Here is a 12,626-nt window from a genome sequence, read left to right as displayed (position 1 = left end):
AAAGCAGTTGGGAGTGGGAATGGTGGCTGGGGCACTGCGATAACAGATCTTCCTCACGGAGGGTCTCGGACAGCCGACAGGGCGGGTACCCAGTCATTTCCAAAGGAAATTAGAAGCTGTGCGTGCACTGTGGCTTGGGCAGGCTGCGATCTTTGTAAACAGTGCTTCCTGGGAACAGAGAAGCTGACCTGTCATGGCTGAGATCTCTGTCTTCATGCCAGTTTGGCTAACCGGGCACAGGGATCTACCCAGGAAGGGCCTATCGTTGGACAAGGAATTTTACCTGTTGTCTCACTATGTCCACACTCTTGTTCCAGTTCGATTTTCTTATCATGTCACTGTTGTGTGGGGATGTGGAGGCGGGCTCCAGTCATAGAGAATTTCTAGTCCATGCATGTGATTTTTTTCATGTAATCCTTTATGCTAAAAAGTATGTGTAAAGAATCCATAGCTCATAATATTTTAAAAATTATCAGACATATGCAGTGATGTTCTTACACGTTTAAAACCCAAACTGTTTCATAACTACTACTGTAGTGAAAAATGTACAGAGCATATCAGATCAGTACTAAACAATTGCACTAACGTTTTTAGTTGTGATGTTTTAACTAGTCATCAGGAAATGGAAAGGAAGCATTCTGGAAGCCTCACTGTTGACTTCAATCCTCAACAGTGTATGTTATTACCTTGCACAGCTTCTCAGTTTTTCCTGAATATATTCTGTAGAGAGGTCGAACTGTCATTGCTGACAGTGGTGTCGCTGTTTCTCTCATGGAAAGTGATTTGCAAGTGAGGGCAGAGTCTGCTTGTCCTTATTATCATCCAAGTAAGTCTTGGACACACAGGGTAGCGGGGAAGCATTCTCCTGCGGTACACACTTACTCTGTCCAGCAACCGTAGCAAAGGAACCCGACCACAGGACACTGGATTTTCATCCACTTTCTGTCTCCTGACCTTTGCAGGAGGTCAGTCACTAGGTATCCAGTGTTTCTGGTGCTTTTAGCTTAATAAGCCAGGCCTGTGCAGAACTGCGTGCTAGAGGCGGCGGGAAGACATAGTAATTTTCAAATTGTACTTGACATTTGTAAATTTATTCTGCCAGTACTTCACACTTCACCAGAAAAGTCGTAAACAATTATCAAGTCATTAGCACAGACACTTGTAAGAAAGAAATTTCAGAACACGTGTTAAGAGAATTGAGAGACAAAGAGGCAGCCAGTGCGGGCTGCTGTCTTACTCTCTACTGTTGACTGCTGTTCATTCAGATGATCCAGGCATGTCCCTTTGAACAGTTGTGCGAGTGAGGGATTGATGGCTGCTCAGGGCAACTCCAAGCAGGATTAATTCCACCCTGTTTAAAAGTCTGCAGATCACCCAGTCAGGTGATCTATAATGGAGGTTTAGCTTCACATATAGGTACTAGGGTACACGAGACCTAAGGTTTTTCCAGTTATCCCCATGTTACATTTACAGTAGTGAAGAAAGCTAAGTGAAGGTGAGCGTGAGGGTCCAAATGGACAGATGAAACTGTTGACTGACAGACACGGTCCCAGCAACTGGAAAAGCTATGATTCCTGTGTGCTTGTTCCATGAACCGTGTTCTGCAGAGACAGGATGGGTTCATGTTAGGGAGTGAGAGGCACTGTTAGGCTCACACTGATAAGAGGGTTAAACATCTAAAATGTGGTTCTGCCCCAAGTTTGCTGAGCTTGTTTCCTGTGCTTCGTTTGGCTCTGCTTTAAGCAAAGCGGCTGTGTCTATCCTGAGGAGCTGTGTGGGGAACACTGCTCTCCAGTGCACTGCTCACCTCATTAGGACGCTGCCTGTCCATGGGACAGATGCACACATCAGCCAGGGCCTCTCACTCACTTTAATTAGGACTATTTGACATGTGGTGATCCATGTGCGGCCTAAGCTGTTGTACAGCATGGCTTTAATTCTACAGGGTCAGATGTCTAATATAGCCATGCAGATCACAGAAGCAAGCTTGGGTTGAAGGAATTACTGCCTTCACTAAAGCACCTTTGAGAACACTTGTTACTATGAACAAACATGGGAACATGGTGAGAAATTTATTTGGAGCCCATAAGATTTTGCTATTAATGTTTCAGATTTACTAATTAATTTACTAATTAATCCTGTACACATAAGGTTTTACTTTCAGCAAAAAGAAGTTTTTATCTTCCTTTCTAATTCATTTAGAGATTTTGTTTTGTTTTGTTTTGTTTTGTTTTGAGACAGAGCCTCACTCCATAGTTCAGGCTTGAACTGAGTCTGTATTCCTGGGTGGTACCAAACTTATTGTGCTCTTATTGACAGCCTCCTGCAGGCTGAGGTCATACCCATATCTGTCTTCTTTTATAGAATGTTGCTGCTGTTGTTACATGATAGCAAAAATGTGTTAGCACATAGATACCAGGTTGCTTCCAGAATTAGAGAAAATGATGGTCAATTCTATAAGCATAATAAGTCACCCTGACCAAAGAGTGACACAGTTGACAAAGCTCACTAGCAGATTTCTATACAAGTGTTTGTTTAAGGATGCTTGGTCCATAAAGCCTTATACAATCATGCGCTTGGAAAAATTAGAGGGAATTTACATCAAGTCTTTTTCCACTGGGGCTGCCTTAGCAGTTAGCAGTGATCTACTGAGACTGCACTCCAGAAACAGGCATCAGTGGATTCTTAGGTCTACTTTTGTCCTTCGGGCATAAAAGAAAATGAGCGTAGTTATTAATGTCAGTGCTCAAGAAAAGCAACAAGGATGAAGACTGTTCCATCATCCACATCTGGGAACAGTTTTCTTTGTAATTGTCTAGAACAAGAACATGAAATAAATCCAACCAGATATCTCTGTTCATTCTAAGGGGGATGGTTGACATACAGATTTCGCATTCTTGCTAACAAAGAGTCAATAGCGTATTTTCTTCTGCTGTTCTTTTAACACTCAGTTCTTCCTAGGGTGAAGAAGTAGATCACTGCTTTGTAACACATTCCCTTGTAGCTGTTAGTCATGGTTGACATTCATATTTGGCATGATGTTTGTAAGAACTTTCAGTAAGTTAGTTCTGAGGGATTGTAGTTTAGCTGAACCCCTGTTGGTGGACTCTTGTGCTCCACCATTTTCCCTTAGAATTTAGTTCTAGGGAGAAAATAGAGAATTAGTTCATTATAGAACCTTTATATATTTAGTTTTGTGAATAGAAGAACGAAATGGTAGTGGCCTGGCCGTTTTTTAAAATGAAAATAGATACAGATACTTGATTTCTGAAACTACCAAACTTTTGCTTTGCAGACTTCTTCAATCTTTGAATTCTTTGGATAAGATAATTGGGGATTCTGCATTTCTTCTCATTTTAAAGGACAAGAAGATGTACCAGTCTCATCCTTCTGACACCTTCTTAAAAATGGTTAGTTGACCCCCTTCTGCAGTGGTAAAGACTATGTGATTCTTTTGTTCTTGGATTAGAATGGAGATGAGAAGCTCCATTAAGAGAATATTAAAGCATAGGAATTGTTTTCTGCAATTAGTTAAGAATTTTTGTCACTTAATATAAATTGCCTGAATATTCGACCATCTCTTCTCCATAAATGTGTTTGGACTTGATTTCTCTAATTCATTCTTCCTAAATCTCAGTGTGAAAAATGACCCTGTGAACTTATTTCAAAGCAGGTAAAACAGATAGATGGGCTTTTAGAACACTTCATTGTAAAGCAACTGAGCACTGTGATTAGTTCCTCTGTTTGGCTTTAATTAGAAACTCCTTGATACTTAAATTTTTTAAGCCCATAATCTGCTTTTGCTAAAACTGACTTGAATGGTCCTCTTGGTGTCGGGATAGGTCCGTTGAGCCGTGGGCGGTGCTGAGACATAGGCAGTGATGGCGCAGAGTTTAATGAATTAGGGCTGCGCTTTTCAACCTTCCTGGTACTGCAAGCCTTCAGTACGGTTCCTCATGTTGTGGTGACCCCAACCATAAAATTATTGCCATTGCTATTTCATGGCTGTAATTTTGCTACTATTATGAATTGTAATGTAAATATCTGCATTTTCCGATGACCTTAGTCAACTTTTGTGAAAGGGGTGGACCCAGAGGAGTCACGATCCCCAAGCTGAGCACCAGCGAATTAGGCCATTAGCCTCTGCCAGAACCATATCGCGTGGCCTTGAAAGAGTTTTCGTAGTTCATGTTTGTTTATCTCTTACACAGGGTAATACCTGCTTTTGCCTGTGCTGTTGTCAGGAGTAGAAGAGCTAACATAGCAGAAAGTGCACACACAGGGACATGGCGCTCCTCAGGCAGGAAGAGCCACCGGGGAGGCCGCTGAGTACCACCCACTGCGCATCCTCTAGACAACTTGGATGCTTAAAACCCTAACTTAGTTTTCATTAGTACCTTTTATAAATGTTGGGATTTGGAATTTTATATGCAATTTGATTTTACACATTTGGAATTAGAGATGCAGCTTCAATATTTTCTTAGATGGATGCTTGTAATCAAGTCATGATTACAAATTTTCATTTGAAAGTGAAAAAACACAAGAAGTGGATGTACAGTTTGTCAAGATTGGAAATGCAGGGTGCAAGGACTTTGGGAGAATGCTCTCTGGTACTCAGATTTATTTCGTTACAAAATGGAGCAGCTCATTGTGCCGTTGTGGATTCTAGGCCCAGTAATACATTGTGCTTGAGTCTGATACTCTTTCTGTTTCTCTCTGTGTCTATCATACACACACACACAAACACACAAACACACACACACACACACAATTAGGATTATTTGCTTTGAATTTTAATGTGCTTCATACACTTTGAAAGAGAATTATTGTTCTCTTTTCAAAAATTTTGCAAGGTAGTATTGGATAGCTAATTTTGATGCTTAATTTTAAAGATTAAAATTAAAAATACTATGCTTCTTTTTTTTTTTTTTTTTCAGGATATGAGACAAAGTTCACAAGATTCTCTGCCAAGAAAAAATACAATTCAACTGAGTGCACGGGAGCCAAGGTAAATCCTTACCACTTCCGTGTACCACTTCCTGGTGCATGTATGTGTGTGTGTTCCTGACCTTTATTGAGCACATACTTTAAGGAAGTTTTTCGTTAAATCAGTTAGTAATCAGTTAAATTTTTTTTGAAGAAGTAGGTTTCCTTCATGGCTTTCACGCTCAGTGCTTACAGCTAACCGGGCCCAGTTGCTGCTGCTTCTATGACTGTGATATCTTTATAAATGGAAGTCAAGGGATGGCGACTGAGATCCAAGTATATGCTTGTCTTTGTAGTAGTGCTTTCAGACTTCTACATTAACCTTTCCTGAAGTTACCTGATTTTCGTTAAGCCCGGTTTAAATGATTTTAAAGAAGGAGCTTCATCACTGGCGGATCACCGTTCCTTCTCTCCATAGGAGAACCATCCTGTGCCTCATTGGGCTGCAGCGCTGTTGGTGTACACTGAAGTCAGTGGCCAAGTTGCTTGTTACACAAAAGCCAGGGTAGCTGGTGGTTGCCTCCGATTTTAAAGAAGCGCAGCTGCTTCCCTCTGTCTCGCGTAGGCTTCTGTGGCCATGGTTACTGCCCATGGCATGTTTTCATAATATAACTTAATTTTAATTGAGAAAGTTATTGTTACTTCTTATAAATTGAGGATAAAAACAATTTTAAAGCCGTTCATGATTTTTAACTAAGTATGATTTATTAAAATCATGAAAAATAAGTGCAGTAACATTGGTGAAAATTTATAGAGTGAGTTAAACTGAGGTTTCGGTCATGCACTCACCAAGTCTGAGCTTGTCTAACTTCTCCAGTACGTACACACTTACACAGCTTGTACCTGAGAACAAGAAATGGGGTTCTTTAGTCACATGGGTGCTCAGAAACTCCACTGAGGTCATTAAATGTTCTACTGCCGCATGCTAGATGTCTGTTTCCTAAATATATAATAGTGAGCCTTTTGGCTTTAGGAATAATCACAGTAACTTTTTCCCATTTTCTGTCTTGACACGGGAAGATTTTTGGTTTTGCAGGCCCTAAGGACCCTAAGTGCTTCCACAAGTGGTGTGCCCGCCCTGGTGGCACATTCTTGTGGGCTGAGGCGGGCTGGGGTCTCGGCAGAGGAGAGGGAGACCCAGGCCTTAGGCAGGACATAGGTAATTTAGCCTTCCCCAAGTTGGAGGAGGAGAGGCAGAGGCACTGCCATTACAGTGAAGGAGCCGAGTTTGCTTACGGATTAGCACAGACGAGATTTCTAAGGCTTCTGGGAAAAGATACCTTTGAGCAGCTTATAGTTAAGCAATGTTGTCTCTTCATAGTACTTTCCTGCCAAAGGTTGCTGCAGCCACTTCCCTAATTTGATTATTGTGTTCTGTGTCTCTCTATTTTGTACTTGAGAATATCATGACCACACCTACTTATTTTTAGTTTTAAAAATCTTGTTTTTACTTGGTAGCTACAAATTACCTTGGTTATTGATACACTAGTAAAATTGCCAAAGAACTAAAAGAATGACAGTAGCCTTTAAAAGAAGAAGGACTTGGTGGCTTTATTTAGCTGGTCTTCAAGTTAAATAGCTGCTCTTAGTCTTTAAACTGAGTTTTAGAATTGTCGTGCTGAGAGTTTCTCATGTTCTTTTAAATCTTTTAGAATGTTCTTAGGCTCAGAAAATTATTAATGTATATAAGCCAAACTTTTACAGTGGAAAAGATGACAGCCAGAGGATAAAAAATATTATTCTTACTACTATGTAATATCTACATATTATTTTATATATAATATTTAATATATTTGTATTAAATATTATCTATTAGATTAATATATAATTTTATGTTTACATAATTAATATATAATTTTATGTTTAACATAATTAATTTACATAGTAAATCAATATAAATATATTTAATCTATATAATATAGATGCATTTAGTCGATGTAAACAGTTACATGTAATATTAATATTATGTGGGCTGTTAGGAAATAAATTCTAAAGAGTCCTGATGGAGTTGATAATGTAAAAAACAGAAACAGAAGAGTTGATATAAGCCTGTAAGTTTGCATAACGCATACAGATGAATGTGATCGTGTTGTTGGTGTTATTAATTGAGACTGTGGCCTAATATTGTTTACTTCATATTCAGAAAATAGTGCGCGTGACATCAGCACCTGCTGACGTGAGTGGATTAGTTCCCCAGGCGTTGTGAGCTGGTTAGTGCTGGAATCTGTAGATTTTTGTATAGACGGCAAGTGTGTCAGAACCCCGGTGTAGGAATCTTGAATAAACTCTCCCAGGAATGCTCAAGTTCAGAAAGATTTTTTTTCTTTTCTTCCACATTCGGTTTTCTAAGGAAACTGACTGTAAAGACCCCTAATAGGAAGTTCAGTGTCTCGGGGACACTGATAGCGCAGGCTGTGCCTGTCAGTCAGGTGATGTGAAGACCGAGTTTCGTCCATTTAGGAAAACCAAGCATTAACCTCACTGTCGCCCAGGCCAGGAGGCCATGTGCTGCCAGGAGGCCACGGGCTTTGACCATTTATTTGTAAAGGCAGCTTTTCTATAAGGTGGATTTTCTGAAACGTCACTAAGAATAAAATCAAAATCATGTGAGAGTAATTTCACAAATCCAGGAAATGGAAATTTTCCCAGCAAATGCTTTGTTTTACTGCATTTATGATGTTGCAACAGAAAACTGGGCTGGTTGAATTTCAGTGGCCATAAATTGAAATGGTTCATGCTCTGTTAGTTAGCAGCCCAATGTGGAGTTGCTGCATCTGAGGAGGGCCTTCGAGCTGAGTCATCTGGCGGGGGAGGGTGGGATAGTTAAGATGTAGTTGTGGTGGTGATGAATGCCTCATTTTATCAGAAACTGCTTTTCAATAATGAACTCGTTCCTCTAATACTAGCCAATAAGAGCAAAGCCCTGATTACCTAATTAGATCTTCATGATCTCAGCAGGAACATTCAGACCATGACAAATGATTTTAGTTGGAGATAAACTTATTGAAACTACGATTACAAATTTACCTGCAAGTGGTTTTAATTTTTTAAAAAGTAAGGCATTTATCCTTCTTTCTTTCCATTTCTTTATTTTTTCTTCTTTACTTCAGCTCCTCTTTTAAGGAGTGGGGGTAACTTGACACAGAAGAAGTCAGTGGTTTGCCACTTCAGATTATTAACCAGGAATAAAAACTACCTGATTCAGACAAAGCCCTCTATATTGTCCTTGTCCTTTGCTGGTTGGAGGAACCCTCCTTGTCACCTTCCACACTCTCATTTAACATTCTTTTGTTTTCTACAAGTGTGCTTTCCTTTTGGATCCCAGTGTGCTAGAAAGCCTTATTCTCTTTAGGTCTCTCTGTTCTGACCCCAGATTTCATTTTGACCTTATCTTTGCTCAAGTCTAATGTAGACTGTAGAGTCTTCTGATGCTAACCCCACACATACATCTGTCTCCTTCCATCACTCTTGTTCTTATTGGCTCCATCTCCTCCCATCACATTCCTTCTCAGCTGCTCCATCTCCTCCCATCACACTCTTCTCAGCTGCTCCATCTCCTCCCATCACATTCATTCTTAGAGGCTGCATCTCCTCCCATCACTCTTGTTGGTGGCTGTCTTTAATGCTCTGTTTGAATGACCGTAGTCTTCTACTTCCTTTGTCTTCAGTCTCTTATGGTCACAATTTATTACCTGCTGAAAGTATTGGTGGCATCTACTCAAAAATAGTGCTCTCAGAAGGTCCCTCATAGCATTCTCCAGAAAATTTTATTACCTATTGTAGGAAGTATGACAAACAGTTGCGTTTTAGTAGTCTGTTTCCTTAAAAGCAACAACAGCAAAGCAAAAATCATCTCAGTTGTATCATCTTGAATACAGTTTATTATGCCTCTCAGGGTTCTGGAGCACTGCTGGCCAGTTGCCACGGAGGGTGGGGATTGGGACCAAGCTTGGCAGGCCTGAATGTCTTGGCAGGCTTGCTCCAGTTGCTGGAAATCACTGCCGTCTGTGGCGGAGGCTTAGTCAGGGCAGTCATTTGCCAGTGTTTACTCATGTCTTCCCCAGAGTGCCTAGGTTTAAGAGGGAGTGCTGGAAGGAGTCTCAAGCCTACCCCAAAAGCAAGTGAGATTAAAGGGTGGTGTAAGACCTGGGGTCTCACAGCTCAGGAGTTCAAGATTGTGCCCTTCCCAGAAACTCCCCCAGACCACGGACTCGTTGCAAAAGCAAGAGGTTTATTAACCATTGCACAATGGGGTCATCCCTGCTGGTCAGCAAAGAGTAGCACCGGGAAACAAAGGCCTTTAGGTTTTTAAAAGAAAAATTGTGGGAAATTTAAAGTTGCAGTTTTGGCAATTTAGGATTGGACGAGGAAGCTATAAAGTAAGATAATTGGTTAGTCTTAGGTGCTCAAGCTTGGCCAGTTCTGCCAAGTGTGGATACAGCTGCAATTGAAGGTGGGGGTGGTTAGCTCATCCTTGAAGATTGGGGGCTGCAGACTTTTGGCTGGAGGTCAAAAGCTACTCAGAAGAAGTCTGGGTTCGTTGCTAAGAAACACTGTCTTGAAGACAAGGGTCTGGTCGTTCTTTTTGCTGAGTGAAAGTCATTGCTTGCTTGCTTTTTTTTCTGTCTGTCCTCACAGATAGGGTCACATTCCTCCATTGTCTGGAAAGGTACTAAGAGGCTTTAGCTTAACCTGAACCTAAAACTCAAAATTATAGGCTTTAGAAGACATACAGGTTACAAAGTTAGTCTAACCCTTTCAGTGGGAAGCCAGAGTTCATTCTCAAGCTGTGTGCCTGGACAGCTGCTTGCTTGGCAGGCTGTTTGGTATTGGCTATTCAGCAAAAAACATGTTTTCACCCTGCCCTTACCTTGAAACAGAAATAAGCAGGGGGTTTTACCAAGTTTTTTAAACTTGTCTGTGAGACCTCAGAACTTGTCTGCCATATAGAAATGTGCTCAAAAAAAAAAAAACAAGTTTCACTGTTCAATGAACCCCATCCTTATACTGATGTGACTTGCTTGCTTTCTCTTTAAAAAGGAACTGTTTTTAATGGGGCTTCATTGTCAACTGAAGGCCCATGTCATTCAGCACCGAGTGCTTCAAAGTCTCTCACTCGCCTCATGTTTTCCATGTGTGGATTTCAGTCTTAGTTTCCATCTACTGCGAGAGGAAATCAGCTGATGGTGGTTGAGTGAGACAGAGAGCCAGTCATTTAGTGGGATTCCTGAGTGTGGAAATTCCTCAGGAATCCCACCAAAAACACTGAACTGAAAGTAATAATATATACAGCAGAGACTTGTAGGGTTTATATATATAATTTTTAAAAACAATGAGATAAAAATTTAAAAAAATAAATTTTAAAAAGGGCATTGGGCAGAGTCCTGACATGGCATTTTGAAACACAGAATATCCAAAGATTGCACTGAATTAATTTTCTGTTGGCCACTTACTGCTGGGGTTGTATCCTGTCCTTAAGAGTCGTTTGTTTCTTCCCATGTTCAACCGAGTTGTAGAAGTGTTGTTTCCAGCAATAGTCTCATTATCGTGTTTGTGGAGAGCAACCTCTGTTGTAGTCTTGGGAACAGCCTGGGTTGTTTGGGGATTCCCATTGGTCAGCAACTTGATTAACTGTACCCAATGCTTTCCCTAGAAGCTGTATTTGATGACAGAGATGTCCAGTTGGGGCTCTGCCTTCTCCATTATTTGATGATTTCATTTAGCTTGCCTTCATATACGTATACATTTTAGGAAGCTTCTGTGTTAGGCTTCCATAAAACCCTTCAGATGGCCCTTAATTTTATTTGTCTCTCCTTGGATTTCCTTCCTCATCCTCTTCCCTTGCCAACTCCTCTTGATTCCCCCGTCCATCCATTACTATCTGTTTTACTTCTCCTTTTATAGAAGATCTGTCTATCACTTTACCCCATTCCTTGCTCGGTTCCTAACTTCTGTGGTTCTATGGAGTTTAGCTTGGTTATCATTGTCTTAACAGCTAACATCTACATATAAACAAATATGTATTATATTTGTCATTCTGTATTTGGGTTACCTCACTCTGGATGATTACTTCTAGTTCCATCCATATACCTGCAGATTTCATGATTTCCTTTTTTAACAGCTGAGTAATACTCCATTCTCTAAGTGTACCATATTTTTCCTATGTATTCTTCTGCTGAGGGACATCTAGGTTGCTTCCAGTTCCTGTCGAGTATGAGCAGAGCAGCGGTGAACGTGGTTAAGTGTCCCTATGGTAGGATGAGGCATCCATTGGGTATATGCCCAAGAGTACTATAGCTGGATCTCGAGGGAGATTGAGTCCTCACTTCCCGAGGAATCTCCGTACTGATTTCCCCAGTGACTGTACAAGTCTGCATTTCCACCAGCAACAGATAATTGTTTCCCTTGCTCAGCTCTCCAGTGTGAGCTGTTCCTTGTTTTATTGATCTTGGCCATTCTGACAGGTGTAAGATGAAATCTCAAAGTAGTTTTGAGTTGCATTTTCCTGATGACTAAGGATGTTGACCATTTCTTTGTTTCTTAGCCATTTGAGTTTCCTATTTTGAGAATTCTGTCTTTAGATCAGTACCCCATTTTTAATTGGATTGTTTTTTTGATCCTAGATTTTTAAATTATTTATATATTTTGGATATATATCAAATGTATATATCAGATATCAGAGCCCCCTATCAGCTGTATAGTTAGTTAAAAAAAAAATCTTTCCCTATTCTGTGGGTACCACTTGGTCTGAATGACAGTGTCCTTTGCCACACTTTTCATGAGGTCTCATTTATTAATTGTTGATCTTGGTCCTTGTACTAATAGTGTTCTATTCAGTACCAGTGAGTTCAAGGCTATTCCCCATTTTAGCTTCTAGGTTCAGTGTATCTTGATTTTATGTTGAGTCCTTCATCTGTTTGGATTTGCGGTATGGATCTCTTTGTATTCTTCTACATGTAGCTGCCTAGTATGACCAGTGGCATTTGTTGAAGATGCTGGAGGAACATATATTTATAAAATACATAGGGATGGTATCTCTCATCTTTGGAGACTGTCATGTGGCCTGCTGTTTACCACTGCATACATACATATTCTGTATGAAAGCAAATTTACTCTCCAATATGTCTAAAATTTCATTCTATTATAATAGTGCCTCACACCTTCCATCTTTATCATATCAAACACAGCTCATTTATACAGCTTGCCAGCGGATGATGATTTATTTCTGTCAGTACAATTATGTTACAATAATTTTACTTAATTATAATATCATTGGTAATAATTATTTCTAATATTAATAATTATTGTATGCCGAATAAAAGTTAACAGTACAAAGCCACACGGTGGTGGTGTATGCATTTAATCCCAGCACTTGTGAGGAGGATGCTGGTGGATCTGTGAGTTTGAGGCCAGCCTGGTGTACAGAGTGAGTGCCAGCATAGCCAGGGCTGTTACACAGAGAAGCCCCGTCTGGAAAAACAAACAAACAAACAAACAAACAAACAAAGAACAATAGAAAGCAATGGGTTTCATTTGGGATCCTTTCAGTTTTGTACATATATGTATATGTGTATATATGTATTTATTTATTTTAAATTTACTGTGACCATTGTGCCTGTGTCTTTAATGTAGTGAATATT

At 40.1% G+C, this 12,626-nt stretch overlaps 1 protein-coding gene across 2 annotated transcripts in view; it reads left to right on the top strand.

Annotated features, from left to right (window-relative positions):
- Man2a1 (mannosidase alpha class 2A member 1) overlaps positions 1-12,626 on the top strand; it is a 154,694-nt gene that overhangs the window by 71,240 nt on the left and 70,828 nt on the right. For both annotated transcript variants that reach the window (XM_021643630.2, XM_021643631.2), the window contains 2 exons: positions 3,296-3,410; positions 4,938-5,008. In XM_021643630.2, coding sequence (XP_021499305.1) covers positions 3,296-3,410; positions 4,938-5,008 — 186 coding nt within the window. The remainder of the gene's footprint in view (positions 1-3,295; positions 3,411-4,937; positions 5,009-12,626) is intronic.

The sequence above is a fragment of the Meriones unguiculatus genome, chromosome 15, assembly GCF_030254825.1.
Source record: "Meriones unguiculatus strain TT.TT164.6M chromosome 15, Bangor_MerUng_6.1, whole genome shotgun sequence".
In the NCBI taxonomy this organism is placed as follows: Eukaryota; Metazoa; Chordata; class Mammalia; order Rodentia; family Muridae; genus Meriones; species Meriones unguiculatus.
This window is presented reverse-complemented; position numbering and strand designations above follow the sequence as displayed.